The sequence below is a fragment of the Schistocerca gregaria genome, chromosome 10, assembly GCF_023897955.1.
Source record: "Schistocerca gregaria isolate iqSchGreg1 chromosome 10, iqSchGreg1.2, whole genome shotgun sequence".
NCBI lineage: Eukaryota > Metazoa > Arthropoda > Insecta > Orthoptera > Acrididae > Schistocerca > Schistocerca gregaria.
The window spans coordinates 140,222,153-140,240,493 of NC_064929.1; the positions used below are offsets into that span (position 1 = coordinate 140,222,153).

Genomic DNA, 18,341 nt, shown 5'->3' on the forward strand with positions numbered 1-18,341 from the left:
CACCTCTGCAGAGCTGACTGGACACTTTTCAGCCAACTGGCTGTTTTGGAACACCGTGCCAGCGTCCACGAATGGGTAGACCATGATACAGCCGTGATCTCCCATGCTGCTGAATTGTCAATCCCACGGTCATCCTGTCATCCCAAGAGGCGTCCTGTCCCTTGGTGGACCACTGAGTGCTGCGCAGCCATCCGCGCCCGTCGTGCAGCACTGCGCCGCTTCAAGTGCCGTCCCTCAGCTGACAATCTTGCGGCCTTTCGGGTAGCAAGGGCCAGAGCGCGGCGAGTGATTAAAGAGTGCAAACGACGGTCATGGCAATCGTTCTTGAACTCCATCTCTCGCTCCACTAGTTCTACGAAAGTATGGGAAGCCATCAGGAAGATTTCCGGGAAACTCAGCCAGCTGCCTGTCATGGCATTGCTGCATCAGGGATGTCTCCTCACGGCGCCGAGAGACATTGCCCAGATACTGGCCATGCATTTTGCGGACTCTACCGCCACTATTAACTGTGATCAGGATTTCTGCCGCTACCGCACTGCCATCGAAAGGGGTCACTTGGACTTCCGGTCTCTAAATTCTGAACCCTATAACTGCCCCTTCACAATGTGGGAACTGGATTCTGCACTGTCTGTGGCTCATGATACTGCGCCTGGTCATGATCAAATCCGGTACAGCATGCTGCGGCACCTGTTGCTGCCATCCAAGGAAGTTCTCCTGAACTGTTTCAGTATGATATGGTTATCCGGCACGTATCCTGACTCGTGGAGGGAGGCGATTTTGATTCCCCTCCTCAAACCAGGGAAGGACTGAACGCATCCCAGTAGTTATCGGAGTATTGCTTTGACGAGCTGTGTTGGGAAGATGTTGGAGTGCGTGGTCAACCGCCGCCTGGTTTGGCTGCTCGAGACCAGGCAGCTCCTTAGCCCTTCTCAGTGTGGCTTTCGGAGATGTCGTTCCACTATAGACAACTTGACCCTGCTTGAGGCCGCCATCCTGCAGGCCTTTCTACGTAACCAGCATTGTCTAGGGGTCTTCTTTGACATTAATAAGGCGTATGACACTACTTGGTGCCGCCTTATCCTCAATCAACTCCAATGAGTGGGGCTTTCATGGCCGTCTCCCCATCTTCATTCGGTCCTTTCTTTCTCACCGCCTCTTTCAGTATCGGGTTGGTAATGTGCTATCGGATTTGTACGTGCAGGAGAATAGTGTTCCTCAGGGCAGCGTTTTAAGTGTCACCCTCTTTGCCGTCGCTATTAACAGTATCACGTCCACTATCCGGAGTCCTGCCCAATGCTCCTTGTTTGTGGACGATTTTGCTGTTTTCTGTTCTTCCTCCAGTCTTGTCACTGCCAGTCGGCAGTTGCAGCTTACGATAAAGCGCTTAGAGGCATGGACTGCAAAGACGGATTTTACCTTTTCTGCAGACAAATCTGTGTGTGTTCATTTTAATCGTTCTCGGCGTCTTTTTATCTCCCCTGAATTGCGTCTGAGGGACACCGTTCTTCCTTTTAGAGACACTGTGAGGTTCCTGGGCCTCACTTTTGATTCCAAGTTGTCGTGGTTGCCTCACCTTAAAGACCTCAAGGTGCGGGCCCTGAAGGCACTGAATATTTTGAAGTGTCTGAGCCATCGGTCCTGGGGAGCAGATCGGGCGCATCTGCTGCAGTTTTATAGGGCTTTCGTCCGATCGCGTCTTGACTATGCTTGCACCGTGTATGGGTCAGCAAGGCCTTCGTATCGGAAGATCCTTGACGCAGTACACCATGAGGGTCTCAGGCTGGCCACTGGTGCCTTCCGTACCAGTCCCATCCCCAGCCTGTGTGCTGAGGCAGGGGAACTGCCACTCGCCATCCTCTTGGTGCGACGGGTGTGTCATTTCCTTGCCTGTCCTACCTCCCCTGCGTACCCTACCGTTGCCCGACCGCCTATGGAACGTCTCTTTTCCGGTCGTCCCAGGCAACGGGACCATTTGGGATTCGTGCCAAGCATTTGCTTGAGTCCCTTGGTGTGGAGCGTGTGGCCCCCCAACGACAAGGTTTTACTCGCCTGCCTCCCTGGTTACTCCAGAGGCCCAGCATCCTTCTAGACTTGTGGCGTCCAGATTACTGTCCGCCACATTTTACTTACCTGTCTTTTATTCTCTGACCAGAGGGCGGTGGTTTCTTTGCCACCGGATTTGCCCTCTATTTTGCAAGACGACGCAGCGACTGTGGTTAAGATCTTATGGTTTTGTGTCCTGTCCAATCTGTTGCCTCGGATTTTAGGGAGAGGGATTTAATGTGCTGCTGGGTGACTGGCTCACCCAGGTTTTAGGTAAGAGGTCCGCCAGTCACGATTATCTCCTTGTTTCCCTTCAGTATCTGTTCCCTTTTCCTTGTGTTTCCTTTCCTTTTTTAGTGTGTTTCTTCTCCTCTTGATTTGCCTCTGTATGTGAGCATTTGGAACTGCATCAGGCCTGTGTCTTTCAGCCGTTCTCCTTGTTCGGTGTCCGTCTTAGTCCCTTCACCGCATGTGTTCCTGTTTCTATGCGTTTGGGCACTGATGACCACGCTGTTTAGCGCCCGTAAACCTCAAACACACACACACACACACACACACACACACACACACACACACACACACACGCTTTGAACAACAGTGCAAAGACCTAAGATTGGACAAGCAGAAATGTAGGAAACAGTGAGAAATCTATGTAACAGACAATCAGCTGTGACTTGCGGTTGGTATGGTTAGGTTATGTGCTAACTGCAGTAGAAAAATTTGTTCACCAATTGGTCTTCTTGAACTGGAACTCATGAAGGACAACAGTCCTTGCGAAAGGTGAGGTAACTACCTTGTTAGCAAGTAAATGCCTATGATGATGAAGTTCCTTTAATAGCAAAGATATGAATGTTCTGGTAAGCTGGCATATGTCAACAGTTTGTTACTTGTTTATGTTCATATTTGTACTGACCTTCTGTATGTAATTACCATGGCAGCATAACGATATAATATACTGTTTTGTACTTTAGGAAATATTCGAATGCAAAGCAGGATGACCTGTGGTGGTCCATGGAGGAAGCTGTGAGGAATTCATCCTTGCATGAGCATGCATTGCCGCAGAATGCCACAGTGAAGCATGTGATGGATTCCTGGACACTGCAACCCAGCTTCCCTGTGGTTACAGCCATTCGTGACTACGTTAATGGTTCTGTCACCATCAACCAGGTACTTAACTGAATTTCTAGGCACGCATTTGCAAAGAGAGGTCATCGTGATTTGTAACTCACCTGTAGCAGACCATTTTTGAAAAGAATACAATTTTGGTAACATAATATTTTAGGGCCCCTGAATGAAATGTAATAGGCTGAATGTACTAGCACACTTGTAGCAATCCTGATTCATTATTCCAGGGCTTCCCAAATTGGGTGTCCCAATATCCCTGGGTTTTGTGTAGTAACATAAAGGGTGTTGTGATACTATCAAATTCAAAATAAAATACAAATGAAAACTTGAGATAATACAAAATATCATTGTCTTTGTGAAGTGTAACCATAGTTCACATACACTACTGGCCATTAAAATTGCTACACCAAGAAGAAATGCAGATGATAAACGGGTATTCATTGGACAAATATATTATACTAGAACTGACATTTGATTACATTTTCAATTTGGGTGAAAAGATCCTGAGAAATCAGTACCCAGAACAACCACCTTTGGCTGTAATAACTGCCTTGATATGCCTGGGCACTGAGTCAAACAGAGCTTGAATGGCATGTACAGGTACAGCTATCCATGCAGCTTCACATGATACCACAGGTCATTAGGAGTAGTGACTGGCATATTGTGACGAGCCAGTTGGTGAGAAATCTGGAGAATATGCTGGCCAGGGCAGCAGTCAAACATTTTCTGTATCCAGAAAGGCCCATACAGGACCTGCAACATACGGTCATGCATTATCCTGCTGAAATGTAGGGTTTCGCAGGGATTAAATGATGGGTAGAGCCATGGGTCGTAACACATCTGAAATGTAACGTCCACTGTTCAAAGTGCCGTCAACGCGAACAAGAGGTGTCCAAGACATGTAACCAATGGCACCCCATACCATCGCAGCGGGTGATACGCTAGTATGGTAATGATGAATACACGCTTCCAATGTGCATTCACCGCGATGTTACCAGACACGGATGCGACATCATGATGCTGTAAGCAGCACCTGGATTCATCCGAAAAAATGACGTTTTGCCATTTGTGCACCCAAGTTCGTTGTTGAGTACACCATCACAGGCGCTCCTGTCTGTGATGCAGCATCAAGGGTAACCACATCCAAGGTCTCCGAGCTGATAGCAATGCTGCTACAAACGTCGTCAAACTGTTCGTGCAGATGGTTGTTGTCTTGCAAACGTCCCCATCTGTTGACTCAGGGATAGAGACGTGGCTACACAATCCGTTACAGTCATGCAGATAAGATGTCTGTCATCTCAACTGCTAGTGATACAAGGCCGTTGTGATCCAGCACGACGTTCTGTATTACCCTCCTGTACCCACAGATTCCATGTTTTGCTAACAGTCATTGGATCTCGATCAACGCAAGCAGCAATGTCATGATACGATAAACCGCAATTGCGATAGCCTACAATCCGACCTTTATCAAAGTGAGAAACGTGATGGTACGCATTTCTTCTCCTTACATGAGGTGTCACAACAACGTTTCACCAGGCAACGCGGGTCAACTGCTGTTTGCGTAAGAGAAATCGGTTGGAAACTTTCCTCATGTCAGCACGTTGTAGGTGTCGTCACCGGTGCCAACCTTTGTGAATGCTCTGAAAAGTTAATCGTTTGCATATCACAGCATCTTCTTCCTGTCAGTTAAATTTCATGTCTGTAGCACATCTTCTGTGTGGTGTAGCAATTTTAAAGGCCAGTAGTGTATTAAACAAGTCATCAGTATTTTCAATTTGAGTATCTTGTGTATAAAACTTAGTTATGGTGGTGGATGTGTCTCTACTCCTGTTGTACACTCGTGCTCTCTGTTGGCCTGTGTCTTAACAAGCCCTTTAAGAGGTGACATTGGAAGCCTGTACACTTTCCATCAGTGTGTTTTGTTGTTTCATTTGTGGCAAGTATCATTATTTCACTTCTTTCAAAGTGATAGTAACTACCAAATGCAAAGACATATTTGAAGGAATAAATGGACACATGAACATAAAGAATTTGTTGTGAAATAATTGTTAGCTTATGCACAGATGGTGCTCCTTCCGTGCCAGGTTCTGCTAAAGAATTCATCACACTGGCAAACAACCAAATGAAAATTCGATTATCATGCAGTGCTTTCTGTATAGAGAAGCACTCATAACAAAAGCCGTTGAAAGGATTTTAAATTGGTTTTGGCAAGACTGTCAAAATGATAAACTATATTAGGAGGAAGCCTCTCAAGTCAAGACTTTTTACAAAATAGTTAAAGCTTTCGTGGCCACTTGTTGACAAACTGCCTATTGGCTTCTGTCTCGGGCTCTTCGGCCGATGTTCATCTAATGATTTTTCTGACGTTTCGACAGCACGAGTGGCTTCACCCTCCAGTAAATCATTAGATGAACGTCGGCCGAAGAACTCAAGGCAGAAGCCTATAGGCAGTTTGTCAAGACTTTTTGCTGAAATATGTAATGGACTAGTAACACAGGATTGTAACGTCCACTTTCTGACAAAAGCCTGCTGGCTATTTGAAGGGAGAGTATTCAGTTGTGCGTATGAGCTTAAGGATGCAGTGTTGAGTTATTTGAGCAAATAAACAAAACAGAGTTTGTGGACACACTAGAAGATGAGCTCTGGAGATCAAGGCTAGCTTTCATTATTGATTTACTTGAAACACTCAATAAGGCAAGTGCTAGTCTTTAAGGTAAGAGTGCAAATTTCCTTACTGCCACAGTCAAAATTGCAACCTGAAGAGATAAATTTGAGGTGTGGTTGAGAAAAACAAAGAAAACTATTTTGAAATCTTCCCATTGGAATCTAAATGTTTGGTTAGTAATAAAAATACAACAGTTAAGTTACGACCAGCTAGTGCAATTGAAAGAGAGTTTGGACTGATATCCCAACACTAGACACAAACATATATGAATAGATAAGAAATCCTTTTGGGCTTTCCAGTGCCTGTGAACTTCAACTACCACATTATAAAACTCATGTTCCAAATATCATGTTCATGTAACTTCTGGATTTCTATTCAGCAAGCTTACCCTCACCTAAATAGAACAGCACTCATTTTCCACAACATATTTCTTATTTAATATAATTGCGTAGGCTTCCGCGGCCAGAGTCAGCCGACATAAAAGTTTTCTGGGTTTGGTACCGCGTCATAATGTAAAAACTACTGCTGCTATAGAAGAGCCAATGTTTCGGCCATGATTGCAGCGGCCTTCTTCTGGGTCTGGGTCTGGGTCTAAAATTTTAGAGCCAGAAGAAGGCCGCTGCAATTGTGGCCGAAACATTGGCTTTTCTATAGCAGCAGTAGCTTTTACATTATGACGTGGTACTAAACCCAGAAAACTTTTATGTCAATATTCCTTATTACTGACATAAAAATAGTTAAATGTGAAAATTTGTGAAAGTTAAATGAGGATATGCATGTATATTTGGCCTACATCTGAGATAGTGTAAGTCAGATTTGTGATGCTCATCAAGCCCATGTGAGTCAATGAATTCATAATAATATTGAAAGATGGTGTGTCTGTGAATAGGTGCTTAATATAAGATTATACTGCACTTGGAAATGAAATATAAAATTAATTATTTTCTTGTAGAGTGGATACACAGCTGCTATAAAGTTTTAAAGGATTTCATCTTATTTGCGGCTGTTGGAATTGTATTTAGCGATTGTACTTTTGGGATTATGCCATTTTCAGGCACTTTATCTCTCTCTACCTTTATATCAATATCTTATGCTTGAAAATGGCTAAATGCCGAAATTGCAATCACAAAATAAAATACTAGCAGCTGAAAATAAAAATTGTTCTTTAAAATATCATTTATTACAATAGCATCTCTTTTATTAATAGTAGTGAAAGGATATCTCATGAAACTGTATGTATTACAAGGATGTTGTGACGTAAAATTTTGAAAGCTCTGCATTACTAATTTATTTATTGTGTTCTTTAAATCTCTTCAAGAAGATGAACCTTCAGGGATGTGGAGTGAGTCAGCATACACATCAGCACAAGACAAACAAAACGTAGAAACTTTAGATGTTTATTGTGCTAAATATCACTCCAGTGCTTAATTCTATTCATACAGGGACTGGACGAAAATATGGAAACAACAAAAACACAAAACATTATCATCCATAATACAGTGCATTCAAAACACCTCCCAGTCAGCCGGATTGGATGAAAACATCTGTATCGTTTTAAGGGAATCATATACCATTCTTCCAGAAAAATTGTGCCAATATATGGTAACGATGATTAAACTGGATAGTGATCCTGCACACTTATCTGTAAAGTTTAATTAATATTGAGATCAGGTGACTGAGGTGGTCAGGAAAGACGCGACAGTTCATCCTCATGTTGAAAAAACCAGTCCTGGAGGATGCAAACTGTGTTAATGGAGGCCGTGCCATCTTGGATTACAATTGAGGGACAAACATTGTACCATAGGGTGGACCTGACCAGCTAAGATGGTCACATAATCCTCAGTAGTAATGCAGTCTTGCTGAGTAACTATGGGGGCCACGGAATAGCACTATATTGTTGCCCAAATTATTACTAAGCCCCTGCCATGTTCCACTCTGGGGATGTACACTCATCCAGAAGTTGAAAATAGTGTGAAAGAAGACTCATCCAACCAAATAGCTCTTCTGCTGTTCCACAGACCAGGTTTTATTTCTAGAGCAACACATTTTCCTGTTGTAGGCATTTGCATCACTGATGCAGCTCACTTTGCAGTTGCCTGCCTGTGCTGCTCCCTTCATGTTGCTTTGGTGCCAAGAGGGTTTCTGAGTGCAACATTCACTTCTACAGTGTCTTTTGCAACTGCTGATCTCTTATTTTTTTGCCACAGTCCTCTTCAATGACTATCTCTCCCAGTCATTGTACATGAGACACTGTTCTGACCACGACTGACACTTGCAATGAAATGAGGAAACTGCACAGGTGTCGTTCGTTGTCAGATAAAATAGCGCAACGTATTGGCTTGGAAGAATTTGCCACTGTTTTTCCATATTTGCATCCAACCCCTGTACTTAACGCCGGCTGAAGTTGATCAAGTAAATTAGAAACAAAGTATTAATTAAGAAAAAAAAAGGGGGGGGGGGGGGGTACTACAGACTCCTCAGTTTTATTACGTAGCCGGTGTTATCTGCTACTACTGGCTTAATATTTGCTTTTTAGAATTCTCACAGTGTAGGAAAAGACAGATTACTACTTGCTGTAAAGGTATAGACAGCCACAATTAAGACACTTACAGAAATCTTTTGGCCACAGTGTTGTGTGAATGAATGGTGTGTGTTTCTCTTTTTATGATGTTTTCTGATGAAGGCTACAGCTGAAAGCTTTGTGTCTGTGCCTTTCAGTTGCGCCTGTCAGCAACTTAATGTGTCATGCTTACAGTAGGTAGCAATCTTGTCTTTCCTACCTTGAGTTTCCAATGTATTTCTTTCTAGGATGATATTTGTCAAATGAAAAAATGTTTATATCTATAAATACTGAGTCCAGTTTGCCGGTATAGTATGTCACTACCTGCCATTAATTTTCCCTTTCAGCAGATTGTGTGTATGTGGTGCTGTCTGCATTTATCATAAGTTGATACGGTTTCCCAGTCTGTTAGCGACTGGGAACCTCAAAAAATAGTAACTTCAATAGCAGGTTTTTCTGTTGTCTTAATTAAAAAAAGTTTCATTCCACACATTAACAGATGCAGAAAATACAATCTTCACATTTATTTGGAAAGTTATTTGGCCACTAAGCTTTGCACCAGCCACAATGCTGCCCCTCTGCAAATGTGATTCTCTAATGTTAGATGAGTCAGTTGACACTCATAAGCAACTATAAATTGGTCCAATTATTGTTGAGCAAATAGAAGCTGCTGTGAATGGGTGTGCTGGGAAGAGTTGTGAATCAGAGGTACCAAATGTGTATCAAGCACCACTCTCTACTGTGCTGCCTATTTCCTCTGTAGGAGTTACAAGATCTGTCACTCTTTGTTGGTACTGCTGGAAACCAACGTCATGGTTTAGCACTAAAGAAGAAGAACTGCCATTAACTGTGCACATTCCTGTTTCTTCAGCATGTTTTCTAATGTTGTGAACCTCTCTTCTGTCAGGCTGCCTTTTCAATCTTTTCTTGCCTCCTTGCCCCACTTAGTAAACATTTGCTGGCCACACAACCTGCCAGCCCCCACTTTAGTTGGGCTACAGTCATGAACTCCGTCTTCCTCTGAAGTTTGTGCTCTGGCCCATTTGTTTGTCTTTCTGCCTTTACCAGTAATTTCTAACATCCATCTCCCTGTTGCTGGCTGAGAAAGCCACACGTTTTTTCCTCCTCCTCCTCCTCCTCCTCCTTCTTCTTCTTCTCCTACTTCTACTTCTTTTTCTTTTTTTCATTAAAAGTTCATGCCTCATTACCACAAGTCAAAACTGGTAATACACAGTTGATATGAACTTTTTCCTTTGTGTTGTGTCAGCAGCTTAATTTTTTTATTCTTCAGCCCCCCCCCCTCCCCCTCTCTCAACTGCCAATTACAAAACCTCAACTCCTTTCATGGCTTGATTATTAACTTTTTGTGCCAATTCTGTTACTGTGTGTTTATTGTTCATCATGTAGTATGTCCTCTGGCAACTTTCAAGCTGGCTGTATTAATTTTTTTTTATTTGCTTTTGATGTTTATCTGTAATTAAGACAAACAGTACAATGTTATTACCACCACTCACATGCCCCTCCCCCTTTGCTCCCTTCTTAGCCTTTTCTACACTTCAAGAGGCACACTGGCCTGGTTCAAATCCATCCAATGGATTAGTGATGAGAGTAGCCTAGAGTAGAGTAGAGGAGAGTAGGGTAGAGTCTTATTGGTCCTGGTGATCATATAGTACACAAATACTACATTCTGATATAGGACAAGTCAATGTATAACAAAACATAATATTAAATGTTCATTAATTTCATTATTTGTACATTAAATGATCACTGAGTTACAATATACAGAGCAAATATTGTTCAAAAAATTAAGAGTAGATATTTTAAAGCAGAAAGAACATGTACTATACTGGCAGATTAATATTTGTATTACAGTAACATTTACATGGTAAATCATTAAAGTTCCAGTAACATTTACATGATTTATCACTAAGGCAAAGACACAAATTGTTAGTGAACTTTCTTAAGGAACTCTTGGAGGCTATAGAAGCAGTGATGAGTCAAATATGCCTCAGCAGTTGACTTGAAATTTGCCGGGTCATTTATTGGTTTAGTTTGTGGGGGAAGTTTATTATAAATAAATTTCCCATAACACAGGGTTCCTTTTTTTATTCAGGGTGGTGTTGGTTGGCTCTAGATGGAAGTCTCCTTTTTGCCTGGTGTTATAGGAGTGGATATTTTAATTTTTGTGGAAGAGGGATTTTCCATTGAACATTTTCTCACATACACGGTTATCTCATACACATATATACATGGGAATGGGAGGATTTCTAGTCTCTTAAAGAGTGGTCTACAGGTTTTGTTCTATTTTACACCTTCCATTATTCTTATAATTCTTTTTTGTAGCCTAAAGAGCTTTTGGCTAAGAGAAGAGTTACCCTAGAACATAATTCTATATTTCAGTTGTGAGTATATACAGGCATAATACACAGTTTTCAGAGAACCTTGGTTGCAACATCTCTCTAATATTCTCATTGAGTAGCATGTAGTGCTTCATTTCTTACAGACTTTTTCGATATGCATCCACCCTTTTAAGATTATCTTGGAGCCGTACTCATAAGAACTTAATGTTGTCTACACTTTGAAGGTCTTTGTCAGATATCTGAATCTGAACAGTTTGCTCACCTTTTTTCACACTACAGAAATTTAGTGCTACTATCTTACTTGCATTTATTACCAATTTGTTGTGACTGAATCAGTTTTCAATATTGTTCAGTGTCTCTGTTGTAGACTTCTGAAGAATTTCCATTTCTTTCCCACTCACTAGCGCACGATAGCAAACTAGATGACGTTCTCGTAGAATTTGTTTATGTCATTCCCATATAACAGAAATTGAAGAGATGCCAGAACTGAACCTTGTGGCACTCCATTTTTAATGGTTTCATAGTTTGAATAGTGTTGAGTGAATTTGGAGAAATGTTGATGTTGCACTTCAACCACATGTTTTTGACTGCTTAGGTATGATTTTATCCAGATGTTAGATGTTCCTCTAATCCTCATATGACATCAGAAGCCTTAGAGAGATCTAGATATATTCCATTGACATTTTTGCCATTATCTAGTTTCTGAAGTACTTCACTTAATAGTTCAAAAATTGCTGTATCATTTGATTGGCCTTCCCTGAAACCAAGTTGTGCTGTGGATAGTATTTTGTGCTCTTCCAGAAAATCTACTTCTCTTCTTTGAAAAATTATTCCTATGTTTTTTTGAGAATACAGATAGTAAAGAAATGGGCCTATAGTTAGTCACTTCATCTTTTTTACCTTTTTTGAATAGTAGCTCGAGCTTAGCTGTTTTTAGGCACAATGAGAAAATTCGGGTTTGGAAGGAACTATTATATATATGAGCTAATGGTTCAGTAATGAGATCTCCACATTTTTAATAAGGCTATCTGGGATGTCATCTATGCCAGTGAAATGATTAACGTTTAAAGTTCTGATAACTGACAGGACTTCTTTCTGGGTTGTTGGAAAGAGAAGCAGTGAAGTAGGATTTATGTTGGTACCTACAGATGATACTGGGCAGTTTGTATTGCAAGGTTTGATTTCAGTGATTAATTGCTCACTTATGTTGCTAAAATAAGTATTGAACACATTTGCTATTTCTTTAGGGTCATTAATTTCTTTGCCATTACAATTCAATTTAATATTGGAATTTTGAGGAGAAACATTTTCAGTTAGCTGTTTCACTATACTCCACATTGCTTTCTTTTTTGTTGTTGGCATTATTTATATAGCAGTCATTTGCCAATACTTTAGCTTCTTTGATCACTTTTTTAAGTATAATTTTATAATTTTTGAAATATGCAAGGAATTCATTGGACTCTATGGAAGACTTGGAGATCTCATATAATCTTCGTTTTTCAGCATATGACTTTTTTATATCTGTTGTCAACCAGCAATTTTTTGTTAAGCCTAGTACACTTGATTTTCTGTGTTTAATTTGGAAATGACATGTTAAAATAATCTGTAAATATATCCATAAATACGTTGAACTTCTCATCTATGTTTTTGTATCTGTACATTTAGTCGATGTTTCCTTCTTTAGTAAATTCCTAAAGTATTCAATGTTTTGATGGCTGAAAACTCTTCCTATTTCTATAATTTCTGTTTGTTTGATTAAGTCTGGCATTGAAGATATTTCAAGAATCTGTGCATAGTGGTCACTGGAACCTGTGTTGAAGTTCCTAGCTGGATATTCATGGCTTTTCTTTTTTATCAGTATCACGTCAGTAGCGGTGCGGGATACACTTGTAACTCTGGTAGGGGAATTTATAATTGGGAGCAGGCTGTATGTTGCACATATAGCCATAAGATTGTCTCTATCTCTTGAAACTTTGTTAAAGTCCCCACATATTATAACTGTTTTGTTTGTGTCCCTGATATTGTCAAGTTGGTTAAAGAATATTTTTATGTTTGAGTTTGGACTTCTGTACAGGCAAATGATAATTGCTTTTATTGAGGTTAGTTCTACAGCAGAGATTTCAAAATCACCTTCTTTTCTTAAATTTTTGAGAGATTTTAGGCAGCAATAGCTGACACTGTCTTTCACAAATATACATGTTCCTCCATGTGTAGATATTTTTCTACAGAAACAAGATACTATACCATAACCCTGTATACTTGTGATTGCAAGCATCTCATCAGTTAGCCAATGTTCACTAAAACACATTACAGATTCTTCTTTTAATTGATCTGACAGTAATACTTCTAGCTTATTAATTTTGTTTCGCAATGACAACAAGTTTTTATGGACAATTACAAACTTGGGGTTTCTGCTTGGCTCATCTGATTCATCACTTACCTTTAATTGTCTCTGCCTTCCTTTTGTTTTAATCTGAAAAACACTTCTGGGATGAACTATGGAGGTGCTGTCTTCGTCTTTCTTTCTTCTTTGGGGTCTTTGTCTTGCATCACAGGGTCACAGGCTGTGTTACTATTGATTTGGCAGTGTTAGTTGCAGAGGGTAGCTGGAGGCCCTTTTTTTCTGGGGCTATATCAAGGACAATGTCTTCGTCACACCAGTTGGAATACCACCTCCACATTCTCCGAGTTACCGAGGGAGCACACATTGGGGTTTACTATAGTTCAATTGCTTTATCTTGGCGGTTCGCGCATGCCCGCCCAGATGCGGAAGATTGCTGCTTGCCAGTTCTACTCGCCAAGAGAAGCAGCGCCATAGTACAGTATAGTTCGCAAGCTTACGTTTAGGGGGGGAACGCGCAGTACATGAAGTAAAGCCACCATGGCCGCATTAACCCTTTCGCTGCTACAGAGACGTGCTCCCAGCATTCCGCGATGTGCGTGATTTTGTCATCACTGCACTGCTTGCCTGTGCAGACACATGGTGTTCCGACTGCTTTGACACACTTATCATTCAATTTCACAAAAACTATTTGGCCCAAAAATTTGATTTTTACACATCTTCTTGACTGATATCTTCCCCCCATAAATGACTTAATTTTGTTTCGATGTTCAATGCAGTTATTGTGCATCATTAAAAATAGTAAACTATTGTACAAAACTTTGAAGAGTTTGCTACACAATAACTGTGTTGGACATCGAGACAAAATTAAGTCATTTATGGGGGGAAAGTATCAGTCAAGAAGATGCGTAAAAATCAAATTTTTGGGCCAAATAGTTTTTGTGAAATCGAATAAGTGTATAATAGCAGTAGAAACACCATGAGTCTGCAGAGGCGAGCAGTGCAGTGATGGCAAAATCACACACAGAGCGGACTGGGGGAGCACGTCTCTGTAACAGCGAAACGGATAATGAAGAGACAAAGCACTAGAAATTTCAAAAAATTACATTCAAACAAATAAAATTCATGAATTAAGACACTTCGATATTGTTTTTAAATGAAGACAATATTAAAAGCACTGCAGTACGTTTGAACACATAACCTTTCACTTAGCAGCCCAACATTTTAACCATAACGCTAGCGTAGATCGTTGTTCAATGCAACTCCTGGAGGATTCTAAAACGCCACGCAAAATACCGACAAACACTGTTGGTATGACTATGAATTACTCACGCTTTGTCGAAGTACAATAGGAAATAAACAATTACCGCTGTTCTTTATTGCAAAAAAGCGGTTCGTGAGAATGATACAAACATCTTTCCTTGCTATCACCTGAATTTGGAGTCGTACTGCTTGTCTGGCAACGTTGATCTCTGTTCATTGGCTGACTGTGTTTGTGGGGGGATGGACGGACTAGTGACACTAACCTATGTAATGGCATCAAATGTAAATTATTGTGTCAAACGGTTATTCTGTAATAAATTGTTATAATCAGGGCAAGACTTTGTGCTCACCCTGTATAAAGAGAAAAGGCTGTCCTATTACACCTTCTTGGGGCACTCCTGAGAATACCCTTGTCCCAGAGTAACAGTCACCGCCCACAATTATATGCTGGCATCTATCACTTAAAAAGTCGTTGAGTCACTCACATGTCTGACAACATATTCTGTATGCCCAGTGATAATTTTAGTGAATATGTGGCACTTCACAGAAAGCAAAGTGATAGATCTATTGTTTTTTTCTGCCCCTCTTTCTTGTGAAGCAGAGCATTTAAATATAATGGACGATGAAAAGTTTCCATTTGAGGCAATCGCTACAGCATATACACAAACGGTGCAAGCCAGAATGAGATATTAACTCTGCAGTGGAGTGTGCACTGATATGAAACTTCCTGGCAGATTAAAACTACGTGCCCGACCGATAATCGAACTCGGGACCTTTGCCTTTTGTGGGCAAGTGCTCCACCATCTGAGCTACCCAAGCACAACTCACACCCCGTCCTCACAGCTTTACTTCTGCCAGTACCTTGTCTTCCACTTTCCAAAGTTCACAGAAGCTCTCCTGCGAACGTTGCAGCACTAGCACTCCTGGAGAAAGGTTCGCAGGAGAGCTTTTGTGAAGTTTAGAAGGTAGGAGACGAGGTACTGGCGGAAGTAAAGTTGTGAGGACAGGGCATGAGTCATGCTTGGGTAGCTCAGATGGTAGAGCACTTGCCCACAAAAGGCAAAGGTCCCGAGTTCAAGTCTCGATCTGGCACACAGTTTAAATCTGCCATGAAGTTTCGCAAATGGTGCAACTTTGATGTGGGTATATAAGCACCTACATATAGGCAACAGATGGTGTGGCATGTGTGTCTTCCCAACGTGTGTGCAATAAGTGCATAAACGGTGATGTTATTACCAGATGCATCCAAATAAGACCAACAGCTGATATTCTTTTCTTGGCTGCTGAAGAACAAACACCAGAAGACATCCATCAGAGAACAAAGAATGTTTATGGGGCTGCATGTCTATCAAAAACATTGTGGAATGGTGCACCAAAGGGTGCTATTGCTTCATGTCACAAATGTCATAACACAGAAGTCACGCCAACTCGAGTGGGAGACACTCGAGATCCCATCCTATAGTCCTGCTTTCTCCCCATGTGACTATTACACCTTCAGTCCCTTGAAAAAGACTTTGAAGGCTCAATGATTCCTGTCAGAAATCAACAGGCAGTTACCGATTTCTTCACACAAGAGGTCATGGTGTTTTAATGGATGTATATCTTCAACACTGGCCATTAAAGTTGCTACACCACGAAGATGACGTGCTACAGATGCGAAATTTAACCACAGGAAGAAAATGCTGTGATATGCAAATGATTAGCTTTTCAGAGCATTCACACAAGGTTGGCACCGGTGGCGACACCTACAACATGCTGGCATGAGGAAAGTTTCCAACCGATTTCTCATACACAAATAGCAGTTGACCGGCGTTGCTTGGTGAAACGTTGTTGTGATGCCTCGTGTAAGGAGGAGAAATGCGTACCATCACGTTTCCGACTTTGATGATGGTCAGATTGTAGCCTATCACGATTGTGGTTTATCGTATCATGACATAGCTGCTCTTGTTGGTCGAGATCTAATGACTGTTAGCAGAATATGGAATCGGTGGGTTCAGGAGGATAATAAGGAACACCGTGATGGATCCCAACGGCCTCGTATCACTAGCAGTCGAGATGACAGGCATCTTATCCACATGACTGTAACAGATCGTGCAGCCACGTCTCTATCCCTGTACGTGTACACGCCGTCCAAGCTCTGTTTGACTCAATGCCCAGGCATGTCAAAGCCATTATTACGACCAGAGGTGGTTGTTCTGGATACTGATTTCTCAGGATCTATGCACACAAATTGAGTGAAAACGTAGTCACATGTCAGTTGTAGTATAATATATTTGTTTCAAATCACATTTGTACACACTTCTTGCCATTATACAGGGTGAGAATTAACAAAACTGACAAACCGCAGGGTCAGATTCCTTATTGGAAATGGAGGAAAAAAGGTCCAATGGACATATGTCCTGAAATGGACAGTGCGCATGCTACAATAAAAAATTGTCCAGGAACACAGTACAGAGCTGCATCACAACCATGTCACAAAAAATCTTCAAAGTGAGGGCTGAAATGATGTGAGATGTGGTCGGTGTCTGTGAGGGTACTTGTTTTGGTGCAGCTGGCTGCCCCTCCACCATTTCCATCCACCTGGCCATATACAAATACAATCTCGGCTTGCTCCCAACGTGAATACTGGACCATTTTTCCTGTTACAGTATGCTGTGTCAATCACATGGCCCGCGACATACAAGCAACACACAGTTTGTGGTCAGAGGAACTTTCATTTGTCAGTGTGCCATCTACTGTGGCAACAATGCATTTCTGAACTCATGTTCATAGTACCTACCCCTCCCCCCCTACCCCCCATTACCAGTCAGTTTGTCAGTTTTATTGATGTTTACCCTGTTATTTATTGATGTGTGATCACTGATGGTTACACTGTCATGTCCCCCCTCCCCAAATCCTTGCCTCCCCATCTTTGATGTGAGTTACAAGCAGACCTGCCTTTATAGCTCACTCTGCGGCACACTATCTGGAAGTCATGGAGTTGAGCCAGACTGATTGAATATTAATGATACTAAAACTGAAACTTCCTGGCAGATTAAAACTGTGTGCCAGACTGAGACTCGAACTCGGGACCTTTGCCACCTTCCAAACTTTGCAGAAGCTCTTCTGCAAACCTTGCAGAACTAGCACTCCTGAAAGAAAGGATATTGCGGAGACATGGCTTAGCCACAGCCTTGGGGATGTTTCCACAATGAGACTTTCACTCTGCAGCATAGTGTGCGCTGATATGAAACTTCCTGGCAGATTAAAACTGTGTGCCGGACCGAGACTCGAACTCGGAACCTTTGCCTTTCGCGGGCAAGTGCTCTACCAACTCCGCTGCAGAGTGAAAATCTCATTCTGGAAACATCCCCAAGGCTGTGGCTAAGCCATATCTCCACAATATCCTTTCTTTCAGGAGTGCTAGTTCTGCAAGGTTCGCAGAAGAGCTTCTGTAAAGTTTGGAAGGTAGGAGACAAGGTACTGGCAGAAGTAAAGCTGTGAGGACGGGGCGTGAGTCGTGCTTCGGTAGCTCAGTTGGTAGAGCAAATGCCCGCGAAAGGCAAACGTCCCGAGTTCGAGTTTCGGTCCGGCACACAGTTTTAATCTGCCAGGAAGTTTCATGTCAGCGCACACTCTGCTGCAGAGTGAAAATCTCATTCTGGATTAATGCTACTGCCCAGTCAGTGTGTAGTTTTCCACACTTTCAATAAGTACTGAGGTGGTACCCAATCTTTGCCTTCAGAAAACATGATACACAAACATTTAAAATATGGTAACACATAGAACACGGTTTCATTCATTCACTTACAGGTGGCATCAATGACTTCACTCCCTTAAGTTAACTGAGAGGTGTGGTGACAGGAAATACACCTGCCTGCAAAGATAAATAAAGATAAATTTGCCATATCGTGAAAGAAAGTGGGACCATTATTGTGGTTTGAACATTACACAAGAGACAGGTGAGTTGTAACTCATCGAAACACTTGGAGTAGGTCACAGAAT

At 41.7% G+C, this 18,341-nt stretch overlaps 1 protein-coding gene across 5 annotated transcripts in view; it reads left to right on the forward strand.

The window, feature by feature from the left end:
• Positions 1 to 18,341, forward strand: part of LOC126293305 (aminopeptidase N-like) — a 721,098-nt gene that overhangs the window by 475,056 nt on the left and 227,701 nt on the right. For all 5 annotated transcript variants that reach the window (XM_049986440.1, XM_049986441.1, XM_049986437.1 and 2 more), the window contains one exon: positions 3,015 to 3,210. In XM_049986440.1, coding sequence (XP_049842397.1) covers positions 3,015 to 3,210 — 196 coding nt within the window. The remainder of the gene's footprint in view (positions 1 to 3,014; positions 3,211 to 18,341) is intronic.